Genomic DNA, 18,890 nt, shown 5'->3' with positions numbered 1-18,890 from the left:
GTCACTCCATCCCTGTCCAGCGTCAACATGCCCTTCTAATCTTTCACCCTTTGTCTTTTCCATCTTCACTGTTCATACACCCCATCTTTAATGACACCACCCAACTCAACCCCTCCCCCCACCTCTCTCTCTCTCTCTCTCTCTCTCTCTCTCTCTCTGCCTGTCTCTCTCTTTCCTTCCTTGTCTCTTTCTGTAGCTCTCCCATTTGCACACTCTCTCTCTCTCCGCTGCTTTGGCTCTCCGCTTGTCTCTCTGCCACCTGTTAGTCTCGTTGCCGTGCATTCTGGAATCCCCTGTTTTTTTATGAGGAGTTTCACACTCGCATTATCGCTGAGGTGAGTACTGTAAATCTGTTGATTGACTTGTTGATTTGCACTCGGTGAGGTGCAAAAGCTGTCATTTTACTGGCTGTATAGAGACAGATATGTTAATGCTTTTTTCACCTATCTTATTTATTTTTTAAATAGACTTCAGCTATGTCTGCATGTGGTCCAATTTCATACTTTACACATTCTCTTATTTAATGTATTCTTACACTTTGTGTGTGTGTGTGTGTGTGTGTGTGTGTGTGTGTGTGTGTGTGTGTGTGTGTGTGTGTGTCTGTCGCATACATCCACTCATAGCACAGCAATGCAACATGTGGCTCGTCTTTTTATTTTTCTATAATGAACGTCCTTCGTTATGTATACCAAAGATTGACACACGGCGAGCACCGACTCCACCTGAAGTTTACTTGTCGGCAGCAGACTGAAAATAACTTGGATAATTGACACGCGCTCCTCCCTGACACATCGGCTCCGGCGGTGATGCGCTGCCTTCCTGTTAGATCCTAATGAGTAGCTACAGTGTAGCAGCGTCATACTGAACTGTCTGTCAAGCAGCCTCTTGTTGTTTGGGAAGGAAGGGAAAACCGCTGCAGGTGCAGGGGTGAGTGAGGGGGGGGGGGGGGGGGGTGTAGGGAATGTGGGGAATTGTGTCTCTTGTGTGTGTCCTACACACACAAGAGACACAATTCCCCACATTCTGGGAACAGAATGTGTCTCCATCGTATAAAGATATCATAAGATCAAACAGTATATTGAGCCCCCGGAGGTATAAAGTCAGGTGTCACAGCAGCAGTATAGCAGTGAGAATTCAATGAAACACGGGAGAGGTACGTACAGGTATAAGGGATAGAGACAGGTGACAACGATAATGAGACGGTGGATGGAACAGGGGAGAATGATGATAGGTGGCGTTGTAAATGTGAGGAGAGGGTACAAACACGGAGGGAGGGGAGTGGGGGGAGGCTGTTGGTGTCCCTGCCTACACAGTACAGTACACAGATACAGAAATGACTCTAATTCATAGTGAAAGATCTCAAAGTGGAGGGGGAAGAGGTGAGACGTCTTGCAGTCTTTCTCAAAGATGCTTTTGAACACATAAGGTCCTGGTTATCAACGTTGTTTCCCGAAGCGGGGAAGCCCACTTTATGCAGCCATCAAAAACCCTCCAGGCGACTCGGCGGTGCCTAACATACTAGGTTGCATAACTTGGGAGCCACTGGGGGCCATTTATGCCATTTTCTTACTGGAAATTATGTAAAGCATGTTTTTGCTGTGTGACTTCAGAGGCCTCCAAGTCATACATGCACACACATGTAGGACAGCCTTTCCACATGGAAAAACATGTTATCTGTGAGAATGGATAAAAAACCACCATGGCCCCCGGGGCTTGTATGAGCGAGAGTGCAAATGCATTGTGTGCTTGATAGAATACACCTCCTAACCAATAAAGGGTGTGATGAAAATGTGAGATGGGAGAGATTCTCTTGGGGCAATATGAGAGTGATCAATCATAAGCTACTACGGGGCTGAGAGGCAGAAGGACCCCCCCCCTCCCCATCTGTAGCAGCCCTATAATGAGTGAACATACAGAGGCTCTGCCTCGAGGCTGGATGGATCCATGCCTGGTGTGGATGGGACTTGAGTATGCATGCTGTTATCAGCCAACAACATGTCCCCAGTTGGCTACAGCTGCGTGCGTGTGTGCCATGTGTGCGTATTGGAAATGATGCACAAACGGCATGTGGAAATTAATGTTGATTTATGCAAATTTGTACGAGCTAGTAGGCATGTTAATTGTGTGTGTGTGTGTGTGTGTGGTGTGTGTGTGGTGTGTGTGTGTGTGTGTGTGTGTGTGTGTGTGTGTGTGTGTGTGTTAGCGAGAGAGACATTCTGTACAATAATTGCCCCCACATAAGGACATTCATCGTTATTAAATGCTTCCCATCAATTCTCATCAGATCTAATCGTCCTTGGCAATTTCATTATAACTTACATCAAGAGGATCATATATTCAGCTTATTATTCCACGATGAGTGCTCCATCCATATAAGCTCTGATTACTTTGTTGCTTCAGCACCATGGTTTATATGGCCATGCTGAGGTGCTATATTTGATGGTCACCCATGCCCAGCTTGACAGATCACAGGTTTCAATCATGCATTAGCATGGAGTGGACCGTGTCTCACACAGGGCGCCATATGAGTCATTTGTCCTTTTTGGAGAGCTGCAGCCCCTTGTTTTGCGAAGTGCACGGATCCTAGATTTATCTCTCTCTTTGTCAGCCTCTACTTAATTCAGTGCTGACAATATCAGGGCTTCAACATCCAGTCATTAACGCCGCTCACAGCTTTTGTTTTGGGTCTGCTTGGACGCGCGCCACCAAAATAGCGGCTGCCACTGGCTGAGCCACCAGAGTCATGATGATGAACGTTGTTGTGAAAGCAGCCAGAGCCAAGAATCACTCTCACGTTATTGTAGTCAATTGGAGAGAGAGAGTGGGACTGAGCTTCCAGGCTTGGCGTGCGTGTCATGTCATGTCACGCTGCATGGCGCGCTTGTTGTTGTGTGTGTTTTGTTTCATCTCGGTCCAGGGAAAGCTGGATGAGCCGTGACGTCCACGTTGCCAAGTACCATTCGGCCCGCAGAAGGGAGATTCATGGACCAGGCTTATATATGCCAACAACTGTCAAGTGTGTTGAAAGTCAGTGTTTGGAGACAAACTTTAGACTAGAGTCCGGTCATCGTGGGTTATATTAGTTGATTCTAGACCAGCGATTTCCCAACCTGTGGGCAGTGCCATGTTTTAGATATTTCCAAGGCCTTTAATTGGTCCAGAAAAAGGTTGGGAACCACTGTCTCTAGATTGGTGTGTTTTACCTGTGGAGGCTTCCAGCAGGGCATTTCTAGCTACATTTCCGTCCATGCTATTGCTAAACCCCTTATCCCTAAACTACTTTGCCTTTTGTTTTGAAAATATGTTTTTAATAGTTCAACCCTTAGAGTATAAATAATAGAGACGTCACCGAGAGGAAACCCTGAGGCGAAATGGACATGGTGGCCGAATTTGGTATTGCAGCCAGCGCTGGGCTGTTGACTATCATTGCGCACGTTCATGTTATTGGGGCAATGACGTGTTTCATACGTGGACGCACGCAATGATAGTCAACGGCCAGCGAGTTCACGCTTTGGCCCAATCCATCCCAGAATGCACTCTGTTCCTACCCGGAAGGAGGAGTGAAATCGCCTCATGCTCTTTTGAGCAACTTAATGCAAGTGGATGGGAGGAGATATCCGGTGACGTCTCTATTAATATACTATACTATGGTTCAACCAGCCCATCTACTGTACATCGACACATTGTTGTTTTTCGGGAAACCGCAGCTAAAAATCAGAAAAGTAACTTGTAACTTGGAAATTATTCATTTGAAATGCAGAAGAAAGTGTTGATCCGAGCATTAAAAAAAAATACTGTACTGTACTGTACTGTACTGTACTGTACTGTACTGTACTGTACTGTACTGTACTGTACTGTACTGTACTGTACTGTACTGTACTGTACTGTACTGTACTGTACTGTACTGTACTGACACAACCAGACTTTAGGGGGGCGCCAGCCCCTCCTATATTCAGCTAGTGTAGATCTTTGTCCTAACACAAACATTAAATGCCATTGACAGTGAATGGAGAATTTACGTCACACACAAATTCCCATTGACAACGAATGGATGATGTGCGATAATAAGAGCGCCCCTCACTGCAGATGTGTGATTTTTGAGGGACGCTAGCCGCTCCTATATACACGTTTAATGTTTGTTTTTCCATAAACAAACATTAAAATCGCTATTGAAATTAACAGAGTTTGTTTTGTCCATGTTTGTTTTGTCTGATAATTACGTCATAAAATATGTATATATACATATATATATGCCCCTAACTTCACACGTGTGTGATTTTTGTATATACCGGTATTCAAACATTTGGAAAAATTGTCACGATAAAAATAAATAAAAAGAAAATCACACCTGTGTGAAGTGAGGGGCGCTAATATATTAAAGTCTAACTCATGTTGATTAGGTGATGTAATGGTGATGTAAAACAAACAATATGACACAAATGACACAAATGACACATTTCCTAGTTGATTTCATTTTTCGCTTTGTATTCATCTGAAAAATCACACTCATGTGAACTGTGAAGTGAGGGGCGCGCGTATCATTGTACATTACATATTTTCTTCAATCTTGTGGAAAAATCTGTCTGCTATAGCCGATTGGCCGATTTGCTCAGACACATATGACGTAAATTCTCCTTTCAATGTCAACGGCAGTTGTGACACGAGCTAGGACAAAAAGCTGTATATAGGAGGGGCTAGCGACCCCTCAAAACTCAATCAGTAACAGGGATGGAAGACTGCAGTTGAGGCTCTGCATCAACGATTCAATACAGGGATTATTTTTCATACTGATGTTAGGTTGTCAGTGTGACATAAAGCATAGAGATTTTCTGGTGGAAGCCCCTATTTGTTTTTTCTTCTAACAAATCAATATTGGAGAGGTCATGGCCTTCCAGCTGGAGCTTTCAGCAGCTTTCTCTTATTTTGCACCCTGGTCATGGAATAACCTCCAGAACGACACTACAGATGAATGATTTTGTCTCCCTTGACAGTTTAATGCCCCGGTAAAAAATGGTGTAACTGTGTCTGCTATTCCAAGTTGGATTTTGTATTATATAGCGGTATCTGATTTTGAGGGGCGATACCCCCTCCTATGTCCAGCTTTTGGTGTATGCGCTATATAACAATACCGGTATTCACACGGGTGTGATCACCGGTATTGTAAACTCATGTTGATTAGGTGATGTGATGGTGATGTAAAACAAACGGTGCCAAAACAAACATTAAAACATTAACAATAAAGAGACAATCTGACGTAATGAGGCACATTATGACGTACATTTTCCCTTAATTGTCAATGGCGTTTACAAAACAAACATTTAACTAAAGACACATTAAACCTGTAGGACAAAAACTTTTTCCTACACAAACATTAATGCCCTCATTTATCAACCGTGCGTACGCCAAAATATGGGCGCACGCCGAAATTACCGACATTTTCGGCATTTAACATTTCCGGCAAAGCTTGAAATTGAACGTGACAACGTTCAAAACCCACGTCTGCTTGGCAGCTGGCGTACGCTTTGTCCTCACCTGTTTTTCTGTGGTAGAACAGCGGAGCAGCATTGTTTGACCAGCTGAGAGGCTGTCCCAGGCATTTAAACATATGTTTTCACTCCTAAAATGTTAATATAAAACGGTATGTGTATGTAAAAAACAAAAGAGAGATTTCCAACTTTACAAGTAATTAAAATTGCGCAATTAAAAACAATGTAACATGTTTACAATGTATTAGTTTGTGCTTAATCAAACAGTGCTTTACTGGCCTTGTTATGCGAGCGCACTTGTGAGATGATTTTGGAGCGCATGCGGTGATGCAGCATATGTGATTATGATATTATTTAAAAAAAAGGCATAAATGGACTGCACGCCTTTATTTCCAAGTGACAATGACAAGCATACAGCTTGCCTATTTGTAGTAAGTACTAGCAGGCTATAGGCGTAAGGGGCTTAATCATTCACCATTTAAATAAGTGCTTAGACAGGTTTTGACAGTTTTGACAGTTCAGATAAAAGCATGATCATTTTCGGGGGTCGCGGCGTGCGTCGCCAACACATACCAGCACACATGCAAGCAAGCCTTCATCCATATGTTTATGATTCGTTCATCAATGATCAAATCACTACATAAACGTTGATTATGACTGCCTTGACGACATGATAGCCTATCTCTCATGCAGGCATCACTGACACTCACCCACAGGACTTTAATATCACAGCAGTGCGCAGTATCACGCCTTCGCCGTGCACTGCACACGAATGGGTAAAATTAATATAGGCCAGCCCAAACGTATTCCATTCATGGCGATGCGATGTCGATGTGTCATGTAGGTGCGTGCGTGCGTGGACATGACAGCAAGGCAAGCGAGGTGAGAGGGAAACAGACAGGGTAGGCCTACAACTTTATTTAATTCATGCAGGTGTTCGTTGTTTATTTATTTAACAACACACCAGTTAGTTGGGCTTGCAAGTTGCGTGTGCGTGCAGCGTGTGTGCGTCTGTGTGTGTGTGTGTGTGTGTGTGACTGTGTGTATGAGAGAGGGGGGTGAGGCGGGCAGAAAGGCACGGTAACCATGGTTTCCAGATCGTATAGCAGTGGTTCAGGTCGCAAAAACGAGGGCGAGGCTTGATTTCTTAGGGCGTGCCAGATCAAATTCAGCCGTGACATTTATTAACGTGAGAACAACATTAAGGAAGGATCAGCTGTTTGCGATCACTTTATAAACGCCGTGGCGACGTGGGTGTACTACGAAACCTGCACTCGAATCTGTGGCAGATTTTACACTCCATTGATAAATGAGGGCCTAAATCCCATTGACAGTCAATGGACAGTTTTGAGTGTTCCTGTAAACACGAACATTGCGTAACACAAACATTGATGACACAAATTCTGATTGGCCGGCGTGAGATGATGTATGATGATGTACGATGATACGATCGCCCCTCACTTCACACGGGTGTGATTCATTTTATATATATACGGGTATTTGTAACTTGTAGCAATGTGTAGCCTTCGAAAAACATTTTAATCTCAAGGAACTTCCTGTTTTTTTTCTTTTTTTTTAAACATCTGTTTATTATGATTTTTGGCATAAAAGCATTTCAGTAATGATTTACCAGAAAATTACAGATCGGACAAAAAATAGCAAAAAACATACAAACAAGAGACTTACAATAAAAAGAGACAAAACATAACTCAAAGAAAAAGACAAAAACAATAAAATAATAACTGACAAGGCTGATGACTACACGGCACTCCGAGGACAGAAACAACATCACAATCAAGTCTAAAAAACATTTCTGATTATGGAAAATAAGACAAATGCATACATGTGTACCCTCATAGACAATATAAACATACATACAATATACACATGTCAAACATTCATAGGTACATTAATTAGATGACATTACGGGGCAGAACAACATTGAATTCCATCACTTCAGTCCAATGTAACAAGCGGGAACTTCCTGGTTTTTGTTGGCTATTAAAAAATAGCAGATATACAGGCTCACAGCGCGTCACTTTGCGTCGTGCTGTGAGCTTGTAGCCTACATCTGCTATTTTTCAACATTTTGGAAACATTTTGTGGAATCTGCCTCAGATCTTAATGGTTAAATTAAATAAATACAAAGCAAACCTAATTGTACGCACATCGACAGTAGATGCTAGGCCAAAGAAGAGGCAGAGCCGGCACACAGTCTTCAACAAAATAAAGTGATCCTTTACCTTTACCGCTTGTTTTGTCTGGTATTGAGGACCGCACAGCCCCATCAAGGCCCACTATCTCCAGACAACAAAACCGAGACTGTGAGAGGCTTCTCTAATTGAATCCATCCCTACCCCATTTCCATTTCCTTTTTAAATCTTGTTTTAGTCAAAAGTGCTGACACATCTGCCTGTCTAAGCAGCCACCCTCATCAGCACGACACTTCATTCTATCTGAACCATAGTTAAAGAAATGTCCTCCATAATAATTAGCCATCCATCAGTACTGGATTGTCAAGCATGTTAAGATAACGTCTCACTAAGCATTGATGATGCAGCAATTTCATTATAGATAATTAGGAATACAGGGGGAGACCCCAATTGTCCAGAGCAAGTAATTATCTCTGAATATTAAATGTAGTTAATGTATTCAATTGAGTTGCAAAATTATCTAGAGACCGTCCTTTTTTTTCATTCTCTGAGGAATTTGTGTTTTGTCTTTTAATTATGTTATGTTATGTTATGTTATGTTAGATCGCAGTGAGAGTACTGGTATACGATTAAAGCATACTCTCAAATTCATCATTACAATTAATTGAAACACTTGATTTGGTCAGCTGCTGCACCTGGTCCTCATCTCCTCAGCAGTACACAAGGGTTAATAAACAGAACATTGTACAACCCATCTCTCCATCCATCTTGCTAACAGAGGCACAATGCAGTCACAGCGGCCATTAGATTGCAATTAATTTAATAAAGCACAAAGAGTAACAAAGGCATTAAGAATATATACAAACCAAACATCATCATCACCAATGTTATTAATGATCATGATTATTATTTTAGCCATGATCGTGCAGCCCAAATACAGATCGATGATTATTGCCCTTTCTCATGCTCCTTGTTCCCACTCATTTTGCTTTGCTTAAGACCTGGAACGCATCTGTGTCACCTGAGGTTTTAACCACTTCAACCATTATTTTAAATAGCTTGTGGGGAAAAAAAGCTCATAATCTGGCACAGAATGCCGCGCTATGAGCTTGTAGATCTGCTATTGTTTTTAAATTGTGAAAATGTTGCGCAAATCTTTGAATATATATTCTTTCACAGCGAATGATGGGGCCTGGGGGGGGGGTCCCTGGTACAAAAACATTTTCAGGTGGGGGTCGGTGACGGAATATAATATTATTTTGAGGGTCCTTGGACCTTGACATGGAAAATGTTTGAGCATGACTGGTTTTTCAGAAAACTGTCAGGATTTAGAAGCCATTTGTCTCATCAGGTGTTAATTCTATGTGTAAAGAAAGTCAAGACACTGCTAATTTACATTGCCCACTTGTGCTTGCTTCAAGTTGCACATAAAAGTATGTCTTTGTAGTGGGGATAATAATGTAATACTGTTACACAGGCAGCCGAACTTACAATTAACTTCTGCGAGTCCTCACTCTGAACGAATACTACTTCTGCCCAGGGTTGCCAGATCAGAATGACAGTTTCCAGCCCAAGCACAACTTAAAACCCGCCCAATTCAATAAAAGCCAGCCCAAATCGGCCAAACCCATGTAACAGCGCAAAACCATTGCATAATAACAGAAAACACTGTATAGTGTGTGTGCAACTGTAAGCATACACAGCTTCATATCTCCACCAAATAACCAAAGATAACATAGATAAAGAAACTAACCACAGAGTACAGAAAAGAAATAAAGAGTCAGTCAGGCAACCAAAAGTAGCAGCATGAATCCAACATCTTTAAAACATCTCTCTCTCTCTCTCTCTCCCCACGGCGGGTTGAGCGCTCAGCACGCGCACGCGCGCGCGCGCGCACACACACACACACACACACACACACACACACACACACACACACACACACACACACACACACACACACACACACACACACACACACACACATGGTTACATCGAAGTTATATTACCCTTGGCCTTATGCAGAATGAATCGAATCAATGTCATTTATTCTTTTTTCTACTCCCTTTTTTGTTATTTTGTTTTATAAAACGAACTTAGAACTATATACAGTCACTGCGAGCCAGGTTAGCTGGCTAATACATGGATGAATCAAATCTCCCCAACAGCCGCCATTTCCCCATGCCTTCTGCATTACAACTTTGAAACGGAATAATATACTACTGGTACTTTGGAAATCAAAACGACAAGCAAAAACACCTGCTGTCTTCCTCCTGACGACCTCCCGTGTTGATTTGATATCAAAATAGGTGACTCCTCCCAATACGACCGCGCCGGGAGCACCCGTAACTGGACGAGAGAGGCCACCCCCTCCGCCCATCCTACTATGCTAGAGCTGTTATTGGGTGAAATAAATGCCCGGTGCCCCGGTCTTTTCTTCAGCGGATACAGAAACACTGCATGGTTGTGTGTGTGATACGGTAGGCGGGTTTTATTTAGATATTTTAGATCCGAGCTCTGAGCAGTATAGATAGAAACCTATCCTCAGTGACTCAGTCCCAGCATTGAAGGAAACTACTCATACCAGGCTTAATATTGTGTACCCGCCTAGGACATAAATAACCCGCCTACATGTTAAAAACCAGCCCAAATCTGATGTGCCCGCCCAAGGCTATTTTCTTCCGCACAATAAGTTTTAAAATAGCCCAATTGTGCGGAAAACCCTGCTTCTGCCTCTGTGTTTATTTTCTCTCTATACCAGGGATTCCCAACCTGTGGGCCATGAGAAATTGAGAATACTGCAAAAGAGCCCCCAGATCATTGACAGAACACACATTGACCGAACTCGCCCTAAAACGAATTGATAATGTATATTAAAATAAATGTCTTGGTATACCAAAATATTAGCAGTAAACCATGATTCGGGGTCGTGTAAATTCACATTATAATGTGTTTTCTGCAGAGCGGTACTGTGTGGCGCTGTGTGGGCATTTTAGCGAAACCAAACATTGGAGGAGCCAGTCTGTCAATCACAGGGCCCTGAGCGCAGACGCTGATTGGCTCTTCAGTCTGCCAATCACATGGCCCTGAGCGCAAACGCTGATTGGCTCTTCCACTTTTTTTTTTTTTTTAATATATTTTTATTGGTTTTTTTCCATTTTAAAATACAAGACATATGACCACAAACGAAACATAGGGGATAAAACAAGAGACAAAACAAAACAGTGAACAGAACAAAGGGAAACAAAACAAAACAGACCCTCATAACTATCCACCCGCCCTCGCCCTCCCATGCCCCGGGGGAAACAGAGTAAGTTACTGTGCTTGAGATTCATGCATTAAAGTAATTAAAATTAAATGCTAGCAATAATGGAAGCAGTGTAACGAAAACAAAAAAAACAAACAAATTAAGCTATTTCATTTTCAAATGTATACATACAAACATACATACATACTGTACATATCTACGTCTACATACATACACAGGTCCGAGCACACATACATGCACGTACACATATACGCATACTCACAGTAGAGGGGGGGATATTGGAATTAGTTCCTACTTAAATTGTGGTCAAGGAATTAATGTATGTGAGGAATGGGTCCCAGGTTCTGTAGAAGTTATTCAATGAACCTCTAACCATGTATTTGATTTTTTCCAAATGGAGAAAGGATGACAAATCTTTTAGCCATGATGACACATCAGTAGCCATGATGACACATCAGGAGGATTAGGGCTCTTCCACTTTTTGGTTGCTGCAAAACGCCCACACACACACACACAGCACTTGGGGCCAGATCGGTCGGTCGATGTATGATAATGTGAATTTACACCACCGGGATGGTTTACCAGGCTACCGATAAATGGGAACTTAAGAGCATAGCACACAATCATTTGATTGGTTGTTAAGTGGTCAGATGGGTGGGCCTCGGATCGAATGCATTTGAGATTTTCAAGTGGGCCCTGATCCAGAAAAGGATGGGAACACTCCTCTGTACCTAGTGTATGACTATGGCCTGTCACAATTATTACATAATCGTCTAATCGCAATTATTTGAGATAATATCAATTATTTTTGCATAATCATCAGTTGTTTCCATGTTGAACATTTTCAAAAAAATAAATAATTTTGGAATGAAAAAAATATTAAAAATTATTAAATCTATCAGTGATTTCTTTGTAGATTTAAGTTATTTGTCCGTTTTCTGCCCCGTGCAATTTGTGATTGCGAAGCCTAAAAAGGCAAACGGAAATTTCCAAATTGTAACATTACAATGTTTAATGCAAAAAAACACAACTGTATGGTTAATCGCAATTATTTGTGTTGTGTTGTTAATCGTCAACTTAACCCATTCTGACCGGGCAGCATCATGTCATGCTTTAGCTATTTAAAAATAGCAGATCTACAAGCTCATATCGCGCCACCGAGTGGCGCGATACGAGCTTGTAGGTCTGCTATTTTTGAAAAATCGAAGAACGACTGACATTTCTAGAATCTGATCTCAGGTCAGAATGGGTTCATCAGACCAGTGTGTGTCCAGTGGAAAACCTCGTATGAATCTGATCTCAGGTCAGAATGGGTTAAATGTGTAATCGTGACAGCCCTACATCACCCCCTTCCTGAATGAATCCTATACTGTATACATGTCTCTCTCTGTGTCTCTTCTCCACAGCCCTATGACTGTGCGAAAGGGAAAGCGCCTGGCCGTCTCCATCCAGGAGCACATGGCCATCGACGTGTGCCCCGGGCCCATCCGCCCCATCCGCCAGATCTCCGCCTACTTCCCCCGCCTCTCGCCCACCTCCTCCGTCTCCGAGCCGGCCTCGCCCAATCCATCGGGGCCTCCCACCCGCCTAGTGGGAGGAGCTACGGGAGGAGGAGGAGGGAGCGGGTTGTTGTCCCCGGGCACAGCGAGGGGAGGAGGAGGGGGCACATTCTCGGCCATGAGCAGCATGGACACCTCCATCGAGATAGACAGCTGTGACAGCGATGACAGCAGTGAGTCGACGGGGGAAATGTCACGTGACTTCTCCAGACCCCGAGATCATCCTTTGGTGTTGTTGAGAAGGCTGCCGGTGCTTTTTGTCTACTTAACCCATTCTGACCTGAGATCAGATTCTAAAAGTGTCTTCGATTTTTCAAAAATAGCAGACGTACAAGCTCGTATCGCGCCACTCGGTGGCGCGATATGAGCTTGTAGATCTGCTATTTTTAAATAGCTAAAGCATAACATGATGCCAACACCAAAATGGGTGCCCGGTCAGAATGGGTTTAAGGCACTGATTCCCAAACAGTGGGTCGGGACCCCTATTGGAGACCACAGACCAATTTTCATGGGTCACGACTCGAGTGACCCATTTTCATTGCCTACATTTAAATATAGACATTTCAATGTAGATTTTTTTGTATATTTTTTCAGTAACTGGTCTTACTCTTGCTTGAGTTACAACCTGTTTTAATGCAGTCAACCCCTATGCTCTTCAATTAATCACCCATCGATTCTGAACATTGTGCATTAACCCCGTATTAAAATTCTCAACGGGCCCAAACATTATGGCCCGTCCCCGACCCGACCCTAACTGGGTCGGCCCGAGGCTCGGCCCGACCCTAAAACTTACCATAATGTTAAAGGGATTGTGACATTAAAAAAAAGGTTTTGGAATTGTTCTTATTATTTTTAGGTTTTCTAATCTCAATTGCACCCAAAAAACATGAACTTTTAACATTCAGTAGATTTTCTGTGATCTGGGGTTTTCTGGCTCAAACAGGTGCTCTGATTTGCCGGCAGTTTGTGATGTAAGATCCTGCAAATCCCATATATGTCAATGGGATTTTCCAGCAGATGTCACTGTTTTCACTGTTTTGCCTGTTTTCATTGTAGCTCAAAAGGCTTCCAAACCCCAAAGAAAACTTCAGACCACAGAAAATCCACTGAATGTTCAAAGTTCAGGTTTTTTGGGTGTAATTGAGGTCATAAAACCTAAAAGAAAAAAGAAAAATAAATGAAAATGAATGTCATAAAACCTTTAAGCCCGAAGCCCGACAAAAGAAAAAGAAAAAAAAACCCACTAAAATGGCGGCGCGGTGGCGCCGTGTTTCATTGTGAAAGTGAGATGGATATATGTAACTCACGTTAGAATAGGCTATTAATGTTCCATTTCCAATCATTCTAATGGATTCCATACAGTGGTGGTGGCGAGTATCCACCCAGTCCATAGTGATAGATGCAGATGCAGATACAGACGAGCTGAATAGGCAATAGAATATTGTTAACAGCCGTGACCATGAGTCATGGAGACAATCAGTGACAGTCCACATCCCCGCTTGCAGGCAATGAAGTCAGCGCCACATGTCTGGGCTGAAGTGATGGGTTTTGACGGTATAGGCCTGTAGTGTGTTGTGTGGGTTCGCATTGTAAAAATGTAAACGGATATTGTTAAGCATATTGTTGCCGTCGGGCAGAAACCTCTTTTCTCCATATTCTAACTTTTTGTATTTTTCCGCAAAAGAATGGCTCCTACTTGATCATACAGCGCCACACAAAAGTATCAAAAGTAGCAGATATACAGTACAAGGTACTACAAGCTCAAAACACGGTTCTGCTAATTTGGCTGTTTTTGAATTTGAATCCTGAAAGGCAAACGTTTTGGACATGTCCGCCCAACAGCGACGATATGAGACGAGTCAGACAGTCTACATTTCTGAAAAGGAAAATGAGTGTATTTAAATTTAGTCTGATGAGAAGCAGGAATGAAACATATCCCTGGTAAGTTGAGGACAACGTGCACACCTGACACCTAATTGCTTGACTTTCTTCCATGGTTCGGGGGAATCCAAAACCCCCAAACGTACATCCATGAATATGAAAAGGAGTCAGGCAGGCTTTGACTTTAAATTTAAAATTTAAAATAAAATTTCTTTTTTTTTTGGTTTGAAGATCTTTTCAAAAACAAAGTCAATGTAGGTGTGAAATCAGTTTGCGGGATTTTCCTTTTCATTTGTATTTGTAGTCAGACAGGAAAGGGGGAGAGAAATGGGGAGTGACACGCGGCATTAAGGGCCATCGGGCTGCTCGATGCCGCCCGGCTGTTTTGGCAGCCCTAGGTGCCCAGACGGTTGAGCTAACCGTCCGGCCCATTCCTTTTCATTTTCATGGATAAAACATATCCCCACCCATGATGAAAACCTTGTGGGGGCATGTGTGTGAGGGTGGCTGGATGTGTACGTAAACTGGAGGGTTGCTAAACTCACACGCTTTCCCAGCTCTTCAGACTTTCTCTTTATTTTTATTTTTATGACATAACAGCTTCACTGGGAACGTTGGCATTTGACCTGGTATACGAGAGGGCGACCAGCTCCTTACACTGCACAGTACTGAGAGCCAAGGTATGTACGTACCGTCATTTAGAACGCCCACCTCACTTAGTATCCGTTTCCCCACCATGGCCTTGTCAAACCGCCAATTACACTTCTTATGGAAGTGATTTCTTTTATCTTTGCTTTTTATCCTGAATGTATTATTTGTGTCCTTTCTAGTCAAAATATACTCCCGCCTGTCTACAGCATGTCTGTCCTGTGTTTTCCAGATTCTTCTTTAATTCCATTCACTGTGTCAGTGTGTCTTGGAAGCATGCTTGTTTTTAAACGGTCAGCCAGGCATCTGGCACTATGTGACTCAGTAGTGGTTACAGTTAGTTACCTGTCAAATGAAGGCGTTCTACTACCTCCGCTCTGCTGTTTGCAGTGTTGGGCAAGTTACTTTGAAAGCGTAGCTTGTAAAGCTACAAGTAGCTCGGCATGGCAGTAGCTTGATCAAGCTACATAGCTACCCCTGGAGAGATGTAGCTTGTAAAGCTAGTTACATGGAAAAAGTAGCTCAAAGTAGCTCAGCTACTTTTTATTTTTCAGCGTTAAATTGAGAATGTACATGCGTGTATATGAAACAAAATATAATATCCTACAAAAAAGTCACATGCCACGATGCCAGCTGAAATATGCCTCTCAACTGAGTTTTATTAAAAAAAAAAAAAAAAAAAGACTTAGAGACTTACACAAATAAAAGGCATTTGATCGTCAATGTTAACACATCTTAACTGTAAAAATAATAATGGTCTCTTGATAGCCACACGCCCACACCTATACATAAATGATAAATCTTAACTTAACACAAGTTACCTAAACTGTAACTTAACTGTAAAAGAAAGTTGGGCCTATATTCTTTTATATGCCAGGGCAGAACCGCTTGTTGACGCGACACATGAGCAGTCTCTCAAAGTTCTTATCGGATAAGCGGTTGCGTTTGGGAGTGAAAATGTCCTTGCCAACACTGAAAAGCCGCTCACATGCGGCACTGGATGGGACACCACTGTTGATGTCCTCCAGCAAACCAGCTAATACATCAAATGTATGTCTACCTATTAATCTACGGCAAGCAAGCGCTGCAGACTGGATCTGGAGTGTCTCTTGGTCTATCCAATGGACAGTGACCCCCAGATAGCTCCTGTTATTTGTTGACCATGCGTCTGTCGTGGTAGCTACATAATCTTGCTTGGAGAGAGTAGTGCATAGGTTTTTCTTCATATGCCCAGAGTCATCTTCCACCCTCCTCACCAGGGTCTTTCTTGACAGCAGCTGCCTTCCAGGTACCAGCTCATTAATGTAATCTTTAAAGTCTGGTCTCTCAACAATACTAAATGGATGCACTCCTTGCACAACAAATCTAACCGTTAGTTTGTTGAATTTCTCCTGTGACATTAGGGCAATCCCTGTTTGACTACTTGTGACAAATCTGTCCATTGAACGTGCTTGCTCCATTCCCGATCCTCCAGGCTGAGGCTCATCTGAAGATGGTCTTGCTTTTTTCCTTCCTGATTCCTGCAGGAGTCTCTCCATCTTATCAAATGTGGGTTTATGCACCCTCTAATGATATAAAGGAAAGACACACAAGTCACAATACGAGTTAACATAAGCATTTAAAATGAACATTTAATGGTTCATAGATAGAAAAAAATAAGGCTGGAGACCTATGCAATGCAAAATAATAGTTTTAATGCCTTCACATCTCTATTTGTACATCTTTTGTTTAGGCAAAGGAACATACAATTAGCTTAAAAACTTACAAACTACTTGGCAATGTGTTGTAAAACTCTTCCTCAGGCAGCAATGATACTTTTTGCCTACTTGGGAAGCCTAGGACTTATTTCTTTTTTTTGTATGGCCATAGATCATTTATATTATCAGCTTAACTTTAATTAACTATTATTTTAATCATTCATTCTGGCAAGGATGAGCATTGAAGCATTACATTAAATGAAATGTTCATGTTCACAGAATGTATTAAATAATGTGGCATTTACAATGTGGATAACTTGCAGGATATAGCATAGGTTAGAAAAACAGAAGCACTCACTTTTAGATGGGTTCTTAGATTGCCATTGGAATTCTTTGAAGTCGAAATTTTGTTTATTTTCGGCTTGCAGAGCTCACATGTAAAAACTAAAGTTTTTTCTGTGGAGGCACCCACGTCCAACTTCATGAATTTACTCATGTGTGGCCATGGTTGGGCTGGTTCTTCCGGGGTGGCACTGGCAGGATCGTCCATGATGTTACTAGTTCTTTACTTATAGTGTGTTGTGTGTCACACTGCTTTCTGTGCACTGCAGCATTGGAGTGAATCATGTGATACCAGGGCCAATCAGAGGCCAATTATTAGAGGCAGCTGTTGGCTTGTCAAGTGCTGCAGTGACATGCAGCCCTCAAAGCAATCAGAAAAAGGAACAGTCCTTGATTTTTCAAAGGGGGTTCTAGTACAATAATTAACACAGCAACCAATGGTCAAAATTAATATATTTATTTCATGTTATTGCCCAAAATTGTAGCTTGTAACTTGAGTAGCTAAGCTACACAAAATGACCCAAAAAGTAGCTGAGCTACTTGACGAGGTACACAAATATGAATGTAGCTAAAATACCACAAGCTACAGCAAAATGTAGCTCAGCTACGTAGCTCAGCTACATGTAGCTTTATACTCCCCAACACTGGCTGTTTGTTCTAAACAATGAACCACTCACTTGCCCACATGCGTAGCCATTTAACAATTCTTTATTGGTGTAGGCAGTTTGCCCTTTTATTATACTTCCCCATCTCTCTCTCTCTCTCTCTCTCTCTCAGTCTCTGACTACTCTCTCTCTCTCTCCTTCTCTAAGGGGCTGAAACCAATGGATTTCAATGGCCTGGCCGATCCATACGTTAAGTTACACCTGCTCCCAGGAGCATGCAAGGTTTGCTTTGTATTTTTAGAACATGGTTTTTGTTAAATCCATTTTCCTGTTATTAGGCAAGGCATGATTGCCTAACTCAATTACATTGAGGGGTTTAGCAAATATGAAACGAATCAATCAAAAGTAAAGACTAGAATATCTATGTACAATTAGAGGGCAATTGCTGTTGCTGAGCTGATTAAGGTCTTATATTGTTTTGTATCAAGGTTGCTTTCAGTGCTGACACTTTCCCTCTTTTGTGTTGACTTGTGATTCTTAATCTGCGCTCCTCTGACGACACGCAGGCCAACAAACTGAAGACCAAGATTGTTCGCAACACACTGAACCCTGTGTGGAACGAGACGCTCACCTACTACGGCATCACAGAGGAGGACATGTACCGCAAGACGCTCCGGTAACCGATTACGCGAGACACTGTCTCACTATTTCTGTCCCCTTCATCAATCTATTTTCTCCCGCCTTGCTTTTATCTCAGAGCTACGCTGCCACATCCTAAGTGTTGGAACCCCTCTGGTCCATTTCTTAACGCTCAGAGTTTTTTTTTTTTTTTTTTTTAAGATATTTTTTTGCGGCTTACGCCTTTTATTGATTTTTGAAGGGACAGACAGTAGGCTGACAGGAAACGGGAGAGAGATGGGGGGATGACATGCAGTAAAGGCCGTGTCGGGTCCGGGAGTCGAACCCGCGGCACACTGCGACTGGATTACCAGTCCGGTGCCCAGACCGTTACGCTACGGCCTGGGCCACGCTCAGAGTTGAATCAAACCTCACGGTGTAGCCTTTGCTCAGAGAGGATTGTTTACATTGTATATTGATTACTGGGTCTATCTCTCTCTCATTGCTGTCATTCTCTCCTTTCTGTCTTTATTGATCATTTTGTTCTCTCTTTCTCTCTTAATCCTCAATTTTCTCAGTTCCTTCCCATCTTTGTGATCCCTTGATTCCCTTCAATACCCTTTCTTCAATCAT

General features: G+C 42.4%; 1 protein-coding gene across 1 annotated transcript in view; it reads left to right on the top strand.

Moving 5' to 3' along the window:
- Positions 1–303: 303 nt before the first annotated feature.
- Positions 304–18,890, top strand: part of LOC310874922 (double C2-like domain-containing protein alpha) — a gene marked incomplete at its 5' end in the record, with an annotated part of 48,449 nt that continues 29,862 nt past the window's right edge. The window contains 5 exon segments of the mRNA XM_083787846.1: positions 304–335; positions 12,314–12,639; positions 14,948–15,027; positions 17,847–17,921; positions 18,206–18,315. Coding sequence (XP_083643972.1) covers positions 304–335; positions 12,314–12,639; positions 14,948–15,027; positions 17,847–17,921; positions 18,206–18,315 — 623 coding nt within the window.

Source organism: Protomyctophum parallelum (assembly GCF_964188405.1).
Source record: "Protomyctophum parallelum genome assembly, chromosome: 17".
Lineage (NCBI taxonomy): Eukaryota > Metazoa > Chordata > Actinopteri > Myctophiformes > Myctophidae > Protomyctophum > Protomyctophum parallelum.
Note: the sequence above shows the minus strand (reverse complement) of the source record. Positions and strands in the feature narration are given on the sequence as shown.